This window comes from Xyrauchen texanus, chromosome 3 (genome assembly GCF_025860055.1).
Source record: "Xyrauchen texanus isolate HMW12.3.18 chromosome 3, RBS_HiC_50CHRs, whole genome shotgun sequence".
In the NCBI taxonomy this organism is placed as follows: Eukaryota; Metazoa; Chordata; class Actinopteri; order Cypriniformes; family Catostomidae; genus Xyrauchen; species Xyrauchen texanus.
In genome coordinates, this window is record NC_068278.1 from 27307913 (window position 1) to 27325649 (window position 17737).

General features: G+C 34.3%; 1 protein-coding gene across 2 annotated transcripts in view; it reads right to left on the bottom strand.

The window, feature by feature from the left end:
* Positions 1-17737, bottom strand: part of arid3c (AT rich interactive domain 3C (BRIGHT-like)) — a 101807-nt gene that overhangs the window by 17252 nt on the left and 66818 nt on the right. For both annotated transcript variants that reach the window (XM_052098299.1, XM_052098291.1), the window contains one exon: positions 11575-11647. In XM_052098299.1, coding sequence (XP_051954259.1) covers positions 11575-11647 — 73 coding nt within the window. The remainder of the gene's footprint in view (positions 1-11574; positions 11648-17737) is intronic.

Below are 17737 nucleotides of genomic sequence, written 5' to 3' on the forward strand. Positions count from 1 at the left end.
GACTAAACACTGTGGAATTTAATTCTGGGAGTGAGATTTAATTTGGAAATATCTTACTTAATCCCTGTTACTTTGCAATCACTGTTCTTTTTTATTGTGTACAATTATTATATGTAAGAAGGCATTTTTAGGTTCATTTCCAGGAAAAGTGTTCAAATCAAAGGTAGACAGAGGAAGAAATAAGGAAACCTGTTTGACAACAAACATTATTTTTGCCATTATGCTTGGTTACACAAGTGGCACAGAAGTTACACAGATTTACTGCAATCATCTCTGTGCAAGTACATGAATATTGGAGTCACAAAAGATTTGTTTGAAACTGTTGGAGCTTTCAATTATGGAAACCAAGAATTTTGTCAATCCAAAGTTAATTTATTTTGGCAAAGCTCTACAGGAGTTCAATTAATACTTTCCGGTTAACATAAATTTTTTCATGATCAGTGTTGACATTGGAAAATTATCTCTTAAGTATACAAGATCAACCAACATCTCTTTGCTCTTTCCCAGGGAGATATAAAAAAATGGGAGGGTGGTAGTGTTGGGTGAGTCTTGATACATAATGACAGAAAAATGTCCAACAGAAGTTGATTGTGATAATGATTCAACCACCATTTAATTTTCTAGTACAGCTAGAAAGGCAGTACAGGAGATAGTCCCAAACCCCATCACATTGATCTGACACAAATATTTCAGCAGACAGCACATTGTGCTGACATTTACCTCACTCTTACAATTTGGACCAGACATACTGTGCTGTCCACATTGAAACCATGGGAATCAAACTAAAATTTGATCCTGGACTTTTTTAGGGATTTTAGGCAGTTTTTGTTTAACAATTTTAAACATAGAAACATAATGATGTAAAATGACAAAGAAATATTTAAGATTACATTTAAGTACATGCTGAGGTTAAAGCAAAAATGGAACATACAAGATACAAAAGAAATTTACACTAAATTCTGAAATTCCGTTTTTGAAATTTTTTTTAATTCAACTCTTCACTCAAATGATTAAGATGATATGTTTTTTTTATAAAATGCTAAATGAAAGCCTGTTCACTAGTGGTCTCAGACAGTATAGCAGGAATGAAAAGAATATTCAACAATAAATCAATGCTTAAAGGGTTTATTGCTGTTTTATAATAACAACTGTTTAACTGATAGTCCATTAAGTGCAATCTTTCTTTTATAATTTTTTTTTTTTACTTTTTACTAAATACACAAAATAACAATGCCTCTAGATATAAAAAAATATGTGCCTCTCAACCACTTTAAAAGTGCTGTGCTGATCTTTTAACCTTCCTGGGCATTTTCTATTGTTGGTCTTCTTAACACTGAAAACTGATATACAGTAAGTACTCATTTGCACAGATATGGAAGTCATTATTGAAAGAAAAAGTTGATTTATATCCAAATATCCACATACTCCAACATGATCATGCGAGATGTCGGCATGTTGCTTTCGAATGTTTCAATACCCTGACATCTTGAGTTGCTCCGACAAGCAATGGGACCTGTGTATTTCCCCAAGTTTCTCTGAAAATGTTTCATAGCCTTAGCTCAAGGAACCTCAAGAAAGATAGCACTATTGAGCCTTACCACCTTTCTCAATCATACTTTTGCATATGAAACATGGCTGCAGGAATATTTAAATTTTTCATTATACATAACAATATCTGGAACCACAACCCTTGTTTGTCAGTTACAAAGAATGAAGGGAAAACAAAAGTGGAAGAAAAAAGAACTATTAATTTTACATCCCTCACAAATAGTGTGAAGAATATTTGCACAAAATCTCAGTGTCTTTCACTGGGACATACGTATATATATTTTATTTCAATATACAAATTTCAAGTAAAATATATTCAAGTATGAACATTAAATTTGTATATCAAACTTTTTGGGTGGCACTTTATTTTACAGTACGTGTGCTTTTAGTATACTAAAAGTGTACTTACTAAAGAAAGTACTGAGTATTATTAGGTAACTAGATGTAGTTAATATGGGTTAAGGTTATGGTTAGGGTTAGGGTTAGGCTTAGTACCTAGTAAATTCTATAATTGTTGTAATTATATAGTACGGAAATGTAGAACAGTACTGTAAAATATAGTGCTACCAAGTTTTATAACGTTACACTGAGAAAAAAAAATGAATTAAATTGTGGATATTGGTTCCACACAATGAAAATTTTGAACTTTATTAAAATGTAGGCTCTACACAAATACTTTGTGTAGCCAAAGCATAAATTCATTAAGTCAACCTACCTTAAATTTGATCTGTTCAAATAACTCTATTGAACCTGGCAGCTTGTTGCTAGTTAGCAACAAACACACTAATATATTATAGATATGTTTTTGTATAGTGTAATAAGTATGGTGCTGCTGAGTTTAGTGAGGGATCATCAGTATAATAACTGATGATCCCTCACTATTTGCTTCATGAGAAAAGCAATACACTGATTTGTCCAGTATTAAGGTAACCAAACCTTGACCTAACCATTAGCTCCACAATGGTAACTTCCAAAAACATTCAACAATAAAATTAAGTTGAGACCAAATTAAAGAATGATGCATTAGCTCATTTCAAATCAGTGAATTGCAATAAAAATCAATAAAGCAATAAAAATCAAGTTGAATTGTGGTGGTGGCGTTGTGGGCTAAAGCACATAACTGTTAATCAGAAGGTCCCTAGTTCAATCCCCACAGCCACCACCATTGTGTCCTTGAGCAAGGCACTTATATCCAGGTTGCTCCAGGGGGATTGTCCCTGTAATAAGTGCACTGTAAGTCACTTTGGATAAAAGCATAAATGTAAATGTAAATAAATGTAAATGAATACCATCTGTTAGATGTCTGAATCCATTTAAACATTTCATAGCAATGTGAACAGATCACTTTTTGATGACTGCACTCACTTGGACTTCATGCAATATAATTATGTCCTCATCTAAAACTTAAATGTAATAAGTTGATTTCAAATATACTTGTTTAGTATTTTCAACAGAGCTGCTTTCCCTTTTTTCAGTGCACAATGTTCATCAAACTGTAAGGTTGTATAAGGAGTCTGAGTTTAGTTTTCTTTAGCTCTTGTATGAAATGTCAGGTCAGACTAGTTTCAATATCTAGTAATGTAGAAATTTACTTCACATTCTGTGACCCTCAACCAAAATAACATCCATTTTCAGAAGCACCTGGAATGTCTCTATAAATGGAATCCACACGGTCGTACATAGCATATGTGAAACAGTGTGTCCTAATTAAATTTTTAAATCTTTTCTCAGTCGAAGCTCAGATTGCAGTGTAAATTACACTCATCTTAGCTCTATATATGAACTTGGTATCACTGATCATTGACCTCTCCTCTAATATAGTGTACTGCTTAAAATTATCCTTACTAAAATAACGACATGTGCATCGCTTGCATTCTATCATCCATCTTGCTCAATTCAACCATAGGGCAAAATAAGGCTGCTAATTACTTTAACCAAGATGCTTAGTTAATATGTAAATGTATGAGATTTCAACACACGCGTCTACTGAATATGACAACATACACTGTGTGCAGCTAAAAAGTATTGCTGTGACATATAATAAACTAAAAGCACCACAAAAAGGAAAATAAGGAAAACTCTGAAGTAAAACTTATTTACTTATCAGAGAGCTGCAATAATAAAGTCAGAGTGGGAAAACACTTTCAGCAAGATAAGCTTTTAATAAGCGCTGTAACTTGAAATCATCTGTTTGTATTTCCATCTCAAATTGCAACATGGCATTAATTTCATTCAATCCAAGTCTGTCTTGAAATGTAATTTATAATATGTAATGTGTCATTTGTAATATGATCCGTGTCAAGTTTCAAACAAGAAAATCCACTAACCGTGTGCTGCTATGGACACCCATATAAGTGGGGGCAGCAACTTTGAAAATTCCCAGGATCAATCAATTTTGGACTACTGCAAACAAACTTACACTCAGGTTTATAAAATGATCACCTGCCTCTTTTGAAACACACACAGGCTAGTAATGTAACTAGTGAGGGGGAAATGGACATGCTGCACCCATATAAGGCAAGAACTATCCATGGAATTGCATGTGTGGAATGAGATCAAGACAACAGTCAGAGAGAAGATAATGTGCTTTTACTCACTTATTAAGCTTATCGATGGAGTGGAGGTTTCCCCTTAATGTTCCATAGTTTACACTGTAAAATTTACTTCATAGGATAACATGCCAATAAACTAGTTTTCAGTCAAAAATATTATATAATATGACCGAATCAACCTGACAATGTTAGGTAGCATCAACAAAAGAGAGGGTTTTGTAAGGGTCTTAAGGGTTAGATCAGGTCTAATTGGAAAATAAAGGCAATCATTGAATTTGTATATAGTTCTACTATTGCTAACTTTGACTTAGGCTGCCAAAAAACACCCACAAACAACTTTGACCATTACCGTGGGTCAAAACATATTTAGTGCATTTCAATTTCATAACACATTTCTTTCAAATTGAATTGAATTGAATTAACTAAAAAATATTTTTCTTAAGTTTTATTAAAAGGCACACTCAGTAATTTTTTTCCTCATTAAAAAGTTGAACTCCTAAAGACGTGAATTGAAATTTGGAAATCATGACCACTCACATTAAAATGAAGACTCAAGTCATATCAGTATCCTTATGAAATCAGTTTTATTATACACGGAGAGGGTCCACACATGGGGGCTGCTATGTTAGAATCAAACACCAGCCAAATACTCGCTTAATCTCAGTAACCGTCCTGTTATTTGACACTTTCACTCATTGATTAAAGTAATCATGGCTGACTGTGAATACAACATTTCTACAATGACATCTGAAACTGAAAACTATTGATTTTAAATGATGCTGCATCCAAGTCGCTGGGTGTCAGTGCAAGTACAAGATGACCCAAAGACAAGTGCACCTTTCATTTAATTTAGTTAAAGATTCTAAAATTACATGAAATGCGTAAATCTTAAAAGTAGTAAAAAAAAGTAAAGTTTTCACTAAGTTTTCATGCTTAGTAATTTTAGACACTAATCAAATCATAATGAGCTGCATTTCTACTCTATTCTTCAGATGAAGTCTCGAAAGCGATACTTTTGACTACTGGCATAAACTCATATTGTATGAATATTGCAGAATATAGTTGTGCTTGAGGACATTGTGAGCCTGTCTATTTGCAGGTCTTGCAAACTCTTTTATTAAGGCACAATGCCACAGTTGGACAAATCCAGCAACTTTTTATTTTTTCATAAGCATTCATTGTAACAGCCTGATTACTTCTAAAAAAAAAACTTAAAAACACCTTGCATACATGTATTCTTAAATAAATCGGAGTACAGAAAGCTGAAAGAGTAAAAATTCTTGTAACTACGGCATTTTAAACAACATATAATGCTGAAGTACACATGATCTTCAGGTATGTCTGAGGATGAGTCTAAGGTTAGGACCTTTTTATTTTAACTGCAGTAATATTGAAAGAATTACTTAATAAAAACTACTCCTAAAAGATATATAATTTTAACATTTATTTCAAAGTCATATTCCAATATTAGATCTAAGGTTAGCCCCAGACACATTCACAAATGCACTGGCTATGCTCTGAATACCCATTGACTCCAAAAGCATCCCTGTCTCTTACCATCTACTCTGACTGAACATGTATTACTAAATAGCATTTTGAATCCTTCATCCAAATGGTGATGTGATTGAACAGCTCCAACGGTCTTTAATGAATATACTGAGTGACAAAACTTACGGCAGTTTCCTTTCTATTCATGCTGTCAGTCACTCAGTATTATAGCGCAGCTATGAAAGCCACTTGGTCATTTAATACCATAGAAACTTTATTAACACAACAGTGAAACAAGTACTGCAGGTAACCTACATTATGTGATGAAAGATTAATTTCTTTATGACAGGCGTTCCCAAAACATTTAACGGATCTAACGATCTCAAAATGCTTCATTACAAAATAAAGGGGTAGATAAATATGAATGATTATAACTGGAGTTTTCTGCAGTAAAGCAACTAGTAAAATGTAGCCAAATAAATGATTGTGTGAAACACCCTAGGCACACTAAAAATGAAAATATCCTTTATAGGCTTTTTAAGAAGTCTAACCAAACCAAGTCACAACCAGCGCTAATAACAAATACTTTCTATCCAATCTGCTAATTTATAAATGTAACTGAGCCTTTCATGAGTGTTCTGGGTGTTCAGATTTCCTGAGCAATCAAGTCAATACAGATGTAGACATCAAGCATAAGAACAGAAATGGAGGGGATTTAATTATATTTGATCTCATGGCTGAGCTGACGGGAAGAGCTTAACTTCACTGCATTCAGGCATTTTTATTTCATGGCATAACTAGACTGGGCGACTCTTCACTGGCTGTCTCGGATGGATTAGCCCATGGCGCAATAACAACAGCGTGAACTGCGATAAAACCTGCCCTGCATTCCTGTCATCAAAAATCTAAACAGATGAGAGAGACCTAAATGACAACTCGCCCCTCCCTGTCCTCTCTTACCTCTCAGGTCAAATAAATCAGATATCCCAGGACCTGTAACTGCCCCAAACACTAAACGAAAACACTAAGGTGAAGTTTTGAAAATCTGTTGCAAAGATGTTTTGACTAGTCAAAATGGCCACACATGATGTACTGTATAAACAAATATATTTCAAAAATATCACTGGTATGGGAAGTTTCAGAAAAGATTTTCAATGCGTAATTCATCATAGATACATTGGAATACTGCATCGATGTATATAGATGTGTCTATACATTGTATAGATATCATTGTTTTTACTGTTAACAAAAACAGAATTTAAAATTATTTAGCCAAATTAATTAAAAATACAAATATTACTAACAAATTCTTTTTCAGGACTCCAAAACATACTATAATAAAATTTAAATTTAAATTTAATTTAGTTTTAGAGACACAGTTCATTAAAGTTTACACTGAAAATGTGGTAACATGCAACTGTTACCTCAAGTTTTTTGTAACTCAACAAACCAGTTAAATTACATGGAACCATATAAGCACATATTTAAGGTTACCTTTACAAAACATATTTTACAGTGCAACTTGCCTTGATTAAACAGAAAATGTCACTCGATAGCAATATTAATAGATGACCCTGATAATTATAACTGTGTTAAACATATTTAAAGGATATTTAATATAGTATTTAAATGAATCCTAAAATAAAGCATATACTGTAAAACTAAACTGAAACTAGAAAAATGAAAAACATAACAACTAAGAGCCATAGAGTGGAAACTAATGAAAACTAAACTAAATCAAAAGGAAAAATTGAAAATAAAACGGAAACAAAATCAAAATGAAAAATAAAGTACTATTGGTATTGCTGAAAAACACAACAACCATTAACAAAATATACACAGAAAAAAATGTTAACCTACGGTAGACTGAAAAAAAAGTTTACCTAAAAATTAGCTTTTTGTGGTAACTAAATTAACTGGTTTCAGTCAAAAATATATTTTAACATCAATAAATCAACCAGTACACATTAGGTTACAGCAACAAAACAAATTTTAAGGGTTAGGTCAAGTAGAAATAACTCCTTAAGTCAACAATTGCAGGTTACAATTTTTTAAGTATAAAAAAATTTGGTAACATCTAAATTAACTTATTTAATTCAAGTCAAAAAAGTCAACAATTTAACATAACTGAATCAACCCAATTACATTAGGTTAAACCAACAAAACAAATTTTATGTGTTAGATCAGGTCAAATAAGCTCCTTTAAAGTACCATGGTACAGTATTACCAGGTTTTTTTGTTTTTCATGTACCACGGTGATAGCACCAGGTAGAACTGGCACCAAAACGTAACTTTTTTAAAAGGACACTAGCTGCTTCGATAAAACTAAATCTTATGACACCCAATAATATTTTTAAATATAGTACAAGTTGAACTGCTGAATTACAAACTGCATTGTGAAATTAATAATATCCTCATAGCACTTATATGTAGTATGCATTGAAAAAGAATAAAGTGGGCTCTGAAAGTGTTTTTCACTAATAATATGTTGTATAGCTGATAGTCAGCAACACACTATGAATACATTTACACACAGATTTTGTCGAATTGCTTCTAATTACCCTCATTGTAATGTACAAGGAATGATTCCTTCACAGGCACACAGCCACAAACTGTAGAGGCACATCTGTCATTATTCATGGATTAATAGAGGGTTTCTCACTCAACTCTTCTTTCTCTGGAAGAATCCACTGCATGTTTTATTGACTTGGAGATGATTGTACACGACAAGTTAATAATGCAACTTTTCAGTCAATCATGCTTAAAGTACACTATGTAAGAAAAGGAAAGTTGTTTGATCACGGTTGTAAATTACCACCATATTCATGGTGTTTTTCATGATAATAAATAAAACAATGTCAACAAAATCAGGAAAACTCACTCAACATTTAGATAATACACTACCGGTCAAAAGTTTTGAAACACTTATTAATTCTTTATTATAATTTCTTTCTTCACATTTTAGAATAATAGTAAAGTCATCAAAACTATGAAATAACATAAATGGAAAAATGGGAATCATGTTGTGACTAAACAAAATCCAAAATAAATAAAAAACGGTTAAATTTTAGCATCTTCAAAGTAATCACACTTTGTCTAGAATTTGCAGAAATGTACTCTTGACATTTTCTCAAACAACTTCTTGAGGTATCACCCTGGGATGCTTTTTAAACAGTGTTGAAGGAGTTCCCAGGTGAAACTCGAAAAATTAGAATATCGTGCAAAAGTTCATTAATTTCAGTAATTCAACTTAAAAGGTGAAACTAATATATTATATAGACTCATTACAAGCAAAGTAAGATATTTCAAGCCTTTATTTGATATAATTTTGATGATTATGGCTTACAGCTTATGAAAACCCCAAATTCAGAATCTCAGAAAATTAGAATATTGTGAAAAGGTTCAGTATTGTAGGCCCAAAGTGTCACACTCTAATCAGCTAAACACCTGCAAAGGGTTCCTGAGCCTTTAAATGGTCTCTCAGTCTGGTTCAGTTGAATTCACAATCATGGGGAAGACTGCTGACCTGACAGTTGTGCAGAAAACCATCATTGACACCCTCCACAAGGAGGGAAAGCCTCAAAAGGTAATTGCAAAAGAAGTTGGATGTTCTCAAAGTGCTGTATCAAAGCACATTAATAGAAAGTTAAGTGGAAGGGAAAAGTGTGGAAGAAAAAGGTGCACAAGCAGCAGGGATGACCGTAGCCTGGAGAGGATTGTCAGGAAAAGGCCATTCAAATGTGTGGGGAGCTTCACAAGGAGTGGACTGAGGCTGGAGTTACTGCATCAAGAGCCACCACACACAGACGGGTCCTGGACATGGGCTTCAAATGTCAAACGTCTTACCTGGGCTAAAGAAAAAAAGAACTGGTCTGTTGCTCAGTGGTCCAAAGTCCTCTTTTCTGATGAGAGCAAATTTTGCATCTCATTTGGAAACCAAGGTCCCAGAGTCTGGAGGAAGAATGGAGAGGCACACAATCCAAGATGCTTGAAGTCCAGTGTGAAGTTTCCACAGTCTGTGTTGGTTTGGGGAGCCATGTCATCGGCTGGTGTTGGTCCACTGTGCTTTATTAAGTCCAGAGTCAATGCAGCCGTCTACCGGGACATTTTAGAGCACTTCATGCTTCCTTCAGCAGACAAGCTTTATGGAGATGCTGACTTCATTTTCCAGCAGGACTTGGCACCTGCCCACACTGCCAAAAGTACCAAAACCTGGTTCAATGACCATGGTATTACTGTGCTTGATTGGCCAGCAAACTCGCCTGACCTGAACCCCATAGAGAATCTATGGGGCATTGCCAAGAGAAAGATGAGAGACATGAGACCAAACAATGCAGAAGAGCTGAAGGCTGCTATTGAAGCATCTTGGTCTTCCATAACACCTCAGCAGTGCCACAGGCTGATAGCATCCATGCCACGCGCATTGAGGCAGTAATTAATGCAAAAGGGGCCCAAACCAAGTACTGAGTACATATGCATGATTATACTTTTCAGAGGGCTGACATTTCTGTATTTAAAATCCTTTTTTTTTTTTATTGATTTCATGTAATATTCTAATTTTCTGAGATTCTGAATTTGGGGTTTTCATAAGCTGTAAGCCATAATCATCAAAATTATATCAAATAAAGGCTTGAAATATCTTACTTTGCTTGTAATGAGTCTATATAATATATTAGTTTCACCTTTTAAGTTGAATTACTGAAATTAATGAACTTTTGCACGATATTCTAATTTTTCGAGTTTCACCTGTATGTTGGACACTTGTTGGCTGCTTTTCTTTATAATTTGGTCCAAGTCATCAATTTCAAAAAACTTTTTTTTTTTAAATTAAATTATAGTTTTATAACTAAATAAATTAATATGGTGGCACAATTATATTTTTGTCTACAAAACTAATTTCAATCATTTAAGCATACGCCTTCAGATCAAAAGATTTTTAATATCATGAGAAACATTTCAGTCAAGTGTTTCAAACGTTTGGACAGATAGTATATATTCTATTCTATTCTATTCTATTCTATTCTATTCTATTCTCTTTGTGAATAAATTTGACAGTGTCCATAAGTTTAAAATGAGTTATGAATATAACCAAATACATTTTATGTAGACACAGATACTGTAAATGTGGATGCATTTTATTGTTTATGAAACAATTTCAGATCAATAATGACTTGGATGGAAAAACTAAATTACAGTGAATATTCACTATATTACCAAAACAGAGCCACACAAAATAAAAAATTCATTTCTGTGCAGTCTAAATAACTATTTAATTTTGTCCTGTCTTGGTTTTTTCTTCTTTCTTTTAAAGGCGGCAACCTTCCTCATATTATGTAAGACCATTAAAGTTCCCCTATAAATTATCTGTGGCTAATATTTCTTGAAGCACCTCTGTGAGAAAAATTCTCAGATGATGTACCTCCCTGCTATATAAAAGCTGAAAATTCATTATGCTATGGCAGGCTAACATAATACCAGGATGCTGCCTTTCCCACTGTGGCAAGGTCATCCCCTCAGGGATCTTTTCACATAATCTGAGAGTAATTATAAAACAAACAGCAGAAGCCGTTGTTTCAGATAGCATCGAGGGCAGAAACACGCCAATGAGGCAGCAGCTCTTCAGAGAACTGGAAGTTTCAAGCAGGAAACCTGAAAAAGCCTATCACAATAGTTTCTACACATTTGTAGCTTTTAGCACAACAATAAACCCTGCATTTCTATTGTTGGCAAGACTGCAGATGGCTTTTAGACATTTATGATACTTTGCTTTAGAACGCAAGTGGCAATCATCTAAATGAACAATTATAATGAAATGATAATTTGATCACTTATAAAGCTACAGCTCTAAAGTCTCCGATCCTATACCGTATGCAAAAATTTTCATCTAATGGCAAGCTAAGCTTGTGTAATGTGGGTGTGTAGGGGTGTGTTAGCTTTTTATATTTGCAATCTGAATAGCTGCACACACAGACACAACAAGACTCACCTCTTTTCTGCATAAAGCTGAAGAGATCGTCAAGAAACTCCTTCCTTTTCTCATCATCATCCAGTTCGTACAGCTGTGAAATGACAAAGAAGACGCATCATTAGTATTTTGAGAGGATGGAATATTATGTCTATGTTGTTCTGGGAGTTATTCGTAGCAATTACACCAAGACATTTTAAGTATACACCAGGGGTAGAAATTAACCCAGGCTCGGGGCAAAAATGCCACCAAAAGTGTCAAAAATACCCCAGATATTTTACATGTGAAAAAACAATATAAATTATTCATTTAAATTAATTAGAAAATAATGAAAATGTATTATACAAAGCATTTATTGGATTATGATATCCACTAAAAGACAACTACTTTTTTATTGAATGTTCGTCTGAATGAGAATTTATTTCAGTTAATTTAAATTGTGTTTACAGAGCTAAAAAATGGCACTAAATATCAATTCGACAGGACAAATATTGCTCCTTGATAAAATAGCTAATTTCTGACACTGCTATATGCTCATCTGTCTTTAAATGTATTGTATTATTGCTGGATGCTGATACAATCCCACCAGTGTGAAACCGCATGCATTCTACATGAGCTTTTCCCCTTATTGGCATTTCTATTATGTTTCTCCTCCCATCCCTCTTTCTACATGCTCAAAAGAGCCTTTTAAAAGCCATTTCGAAAACAGAACTGCAACCTGATGGAAATATGTTCCTCAACCTTCACTTTCAATAAGTCTTAGTCCACGTTAACAGGCGAGTAGGTCGATACAGGAAGACAGAGGGATGACCTTTGGAAACAGCGGGGCACATGGAACAAGGCCCCGGAGATAATAACTGATCATTTAAGAGTGTATTAGCTGTCACCAATATTAAAGGACCAATGCAATCAATGCCTCGGAAAGAAGGTACAGTGGGTTTAAAGTGTGAACAAGACACAACTGGCTTTTGCCCATATCTGACATTTCAAATACAAAAAGTGCTATTTGCAATACAGCAAGCACACCAAAAGAATCTCTAATACAACATTACCCTCTAAAATGCAGTAAAGTCTAAACAGTATATCCTGCATACTTTTAAGATTTATTTAAAGAAAGGTACATTTGAATCAGACAGTTCAAGTGGAAGTTCACAGAAGAATGAAAATTATCGTCATTTTCTCATCATCATGCCATTCCAAAACCATATGACATTCTTTCTTTCATGGAGCAAAAGTGATTTTAGGCAGAATGAAAGCCTCCGTTTCATTGAATCTTTTTTTCCATAAAATAAAAATGTATGGTGTCTGAGTTTTTCAGTCTCTAACATTCTGCCATCTCCTTTTGTGTTCCATGGAAGATAGAGTGGCATATACGGTTGGAACGACAAAGTTAAAAATTTGGGGTGAACTAACCCTTTAACTTAAACTAACATTACCATGTGGTTGTTCAGTTGTGTAGATGTAATTAGGTTTGTGCAGATATTGATGCACAGACTTTAAGCGCAGTATTATCAACTGTGAGGCAAATTGTTGAGCATCAAAATGTTGCCCCATGAAGCACAAGGCACAGAATTTGTAACATGACAAACCTGCTTCAATTGATGTTTTCGAGAAACACAAGAATACATTTATATGCTAATATGTGGAATAAGCCAAACAAAACTAATTCTCTGGCATATTTATAAGCATTCAGGCATAGAGAATGACTTCAAAGTATTTATTACCCATAAAAATACATACTATCATACAAATACAAAAATACCTCTATAAACACCCAGCCACATTTACAAGATATTCTTTTTTAAACTGTGAAGAATCATTTTAAACAATTTTAAATTATGCCTAATCAACCTTTCCACATTAAAAATAAATACAAATTCACTTCAATCAAGCCAACACTCTGCCCACAGTTAAAATGGCATGAGCCATAACAGTAAATTTGAGATTTATTACAGTAAGATTGAGGCAATGTAATTATGCAGAGGTCATCACTATGTTGGAGTGACCAGTAAAGGGATAATTAATGACGTCTACAACATTCCATTAAATTTTAACAGATGGAAAATACATTAGAGCTCTGCTTCACTTTTGAGTGGTCAATTACAGTCATATTAGTTATATTCCGAGCATTATGACTGCAGGAATGTAGAGCACTGAATGCATTTGGACTCACAAGCCTTACATGATTCAAAATGTGTTCACATATTGTATGTCAAATATTTTGTTAAATGACATCTACAGTGATTCCAAGGTCTGATTCTGGAAATATCTCTCATGAGATTATGCACATTAGTTGTTATTTAACTATGAGAACTTTTGGCGCAATTGACTTAAAGTTGCACTCATTAATTTTTGCCTCATTAAAAATGTTTTACTCCTAAAGAAATCAATTGCAATTTTGAAACATCTGTATAAAATCATGATGACTGATATACAAAGCCTTATTAAAGCTGTTTTATTCTACATGGAGGGGTTCCCCTCATGGGGGGTGCTATACTTAATCTCAGTAACCGCCCTGTTATTAGACACTTTCACTCATAGATTAAATTAATCATGGCTGACTGTGAATAGTGATTTTCTACAATGGCATCTTTAAATAATGCTTCATCCATGCCCCTAAGTAGGGATGTGTACGAGTAATCGACTAATTGATCACTCTTTTTGCACCAGTTAGTCGACTATTAAAAAACTACTCAAGTAATAATATTATTAGAATTCTTATTATATTTTACTCTATTGATCTTCAGTTCTTGTTAGATTCATGCAGACCAACAGATGCGGATTTGCTTTTATTGTGGAAAGAAACTATGAAGCGGTACAAGAAACTCTGAAGCTTATTAATACAGTAAGTGTCTGTGTGCATTAAATCTCTTATCATGGGCAGAGCGGATTTGATAAAAAGCCAACTTTTAGCACTTGTTTTTCTGAATAATAACATCTGAAATGATAAAAATGTGATAGTGTTTATGTAGACTCAGATTTTATACAGTATATGTGCATTACCCGAATGCCATCAATTGGTTACTATCTTTCTAAGCTCTGGGTGAGTGCAATTTCTTTTCATTTAAACGTATTTTAATTTCTAATAATGCATATTGTTCATGGTTCAATCACATAGTTTGTTGAAGTTACCTTATTCTGAAACCGTTCTTGGAATTATTTGTGAATAAAACAAAATATACATTTCACATACATGCCATACTTTTTACATTTTAACTTATGAGTAATCGATTACTTTTCTTTTTTTATTATACATTATCATAGTTTTTAAAATTGCAATAATTAAAATTTTTTATGATAGACTTTTGTATTTTAAGATTGGAAGTCAGGGTCTGGGACAATTCTATACACAAAAGCCATTTTAAAAGTAGCAAAAATAAATGATAAAGGCAGGTAAACATTTTCCAAGTTTAAATAAAAATCAATCCCTGGAGAATAATATAATTAAGTTTATGAAGTATTTATTTTCTTACTGAACTACTCAGTTTTGAGTGTGAGTATGTGGGTGTGTGTGTTCGTTATGAAGCTTCTAAATGATTCCTCCAAGTTTCAAATGACACAAGCTGCTTATAATTTCAAACCCTCTAGGCTGCTGTTCAAACACTGTCTTAACCATGAATGGCTGCAGGTTAAACATGTACAGGCAAAAAACAGACAGGTGAAGAGGTGATGCTAAATGTTAATTTGATTAATTTATGAATTACATATTTGAATAAAACCTTTCAAAAAATACAATGATTCCTTACAAACAAATTATTTAGCATGTAATATATTATCAGAGCTCATTTAAATCAGAAAATGAAAAAAAAAAAAAAAACTGTAAGATATGCTGAACTTTATTAACTGTTAGAATATACATTATTGACGTTTAGGTGTGCATAATGTAAGAAGTATCATGGCAGGATTTCAGTAGAGGGAGCTCTTCACAATACAATAAATTATCCTGCGCACATGACTAAAATGTTCCACGTCTATAAAGACATTTTCACCTGTGGTTTTCTTTCGCCTTGCCTGACCAACATTGAGGAATCTGACAAATCAAATGACTGTGAGTAGAAGAACAAACACTTCTTGTGTTTAAACCGTGTCCAAGAGCAGGGGTAGAAATGCTATCAACAGTTTCATAATCCTCAAATCAGGTAGGTGGGCCAATGGCAGGGTGACATTCTTTGTCACTGAACACACACACACACAGACACACACACAGACACAGACACAGACACACACACACACACACACACACACACACACACACACACACACACACACACACACACACACACACACACACACCATTCATTTTTTTAAGTGTCAAAAGCAAAAAAGGCAATGTAGGGGGAGCTGGAATATGACTTTGAACCCAGTTCAAGTGAAGCTTCAGGCAGTCTAGAACTAAACTACTATATGTCATACTAAAACCTGGAGGCTCAGCAGAGGGACTGACTCTTAAACTAAAAGTTTGGAAATGCTTTTGCTTCTTTACTTTGTAACCTCTGTGACCTTGCAAATAATACACACTCTGTTTAATAAGTGCAAGAGCATTTATTCAAAAGTATGGCTTTCAGCAAAGCAGAAAAGTAAAAATGTTAGGTATTATATAAGGTATTACCTATATAAGGTAAGGTAGTCAATTTAGAAGTTCAAGCAATTTCACATAAGCAAGGGTGCTGTAGTGTGGGGTGTCGCAGGTTATTACAGCCATGGTGATTTTCAATACAAATGCACCATGCTCCATCAGTGACCACATTTACATGCACTTAAGAATGTTCTTACATGTTCCAGGATTTTGCAGAAAGCAGCATTCTGAAACATCATGTACTGTAAATGAGAATGTTATACTACTTACACAGTTTAAAGGATTAAGAGAAAGCATTTAACACACCTGGGTGTCTCCCAGAGAACACGGCTTATGTGGTCATGTAAACCCCTTGTGTCCAAACGTTTTCGAAGAGTGTGCATTTGCGTGAAACAGACCGGATAACTAACATATTAGGACGGACCCATACATTACACACAATTGTCAATACAACTGAAAAAATTAAACATGTCTAAAATCCCAATATTGAAGTTCGCTGCAGGTGCAATGGAAAGTTAAGGAAAAAAAGAGAGCAACAAATAAAGCAAAGCAATAAAATAAGTATAAAATAAGAAAACTGCTTACTGACCAATCCGCATGTCTACAGTTGTAAAGAAAAAGCCAATAACACAGTGCTTGTAAACCTTTACACCAATTTCGAGTCTTAAGCACATTTCTTGCAATAAACGGCTTTCCGGTGTATATGTAAAATCAGTGAAGTGTTACGCTAAATATCAGCACTCTTAGAATGCAGATTTGAGGACCGGAACCGTTGCTTAATAAGTCATTAAAATACTATGGAATTGTGTTACTGTATTTAGCAGTGTAGCGCATTTGTTCTGAACGTGCTTTACATTCTTGGGAAAATGTGAGTAATGTATTATTTTTAAAAAATTGTCTAAAATGATTGTGATGAGATAAAATAAAAAGATAAATAAATGTGGAATAGTGAATTTTATAGGTAACAATCACCGTACTAACAAACCACTAATTAACAAGCATCAATACTGGGGAAAAAATTCCATGACAACAGAATCGATCACAAGGTCCTTCCTCATTATATGTGGCACTGATAGATTGTGTAGACACATGTGTCTGAGTGTTTATGCACTGGGTCCTGGAGCTCCTGGGAAACTGCTGGGTTTAATGTGCCTGTGTGTGTGTGTGTGTGTGTGAATGTGTGAGAAGCACAGGCGCAAGTGAGCAAGAGTTAATTCGCGAACAGCAAGACTGGTCACTCTGGCACTGGTCCAAACTGGCGGACTGCCAGTACTGCTTCCATTCCATTCCATCACACACACACACACACACGCTCATCCTCACAATGGTGTGGAGCTATGCAGTGAGCTCAGCTGACATAATGAGATGTGTAAGCTAATATGAAGAGCTGATCTTTGTCTTTCCTTGATGGAGTTCCTCCTAATGGGATTTGTCCGGGTACTTGAGCTGACGGACTGGATTAAGTGGCAGTGAGTTGAACATGTACTGCCAGAGCTAAGTGTTATTTTACAGGGGCAGAACTGTGCAGGGTGCCGTTTTAACTCCCAAGAGGGAGGTGTGAGAAAAGGTCCTTCTGCAATGAATATGGACTTTTGCCCAAACTACACT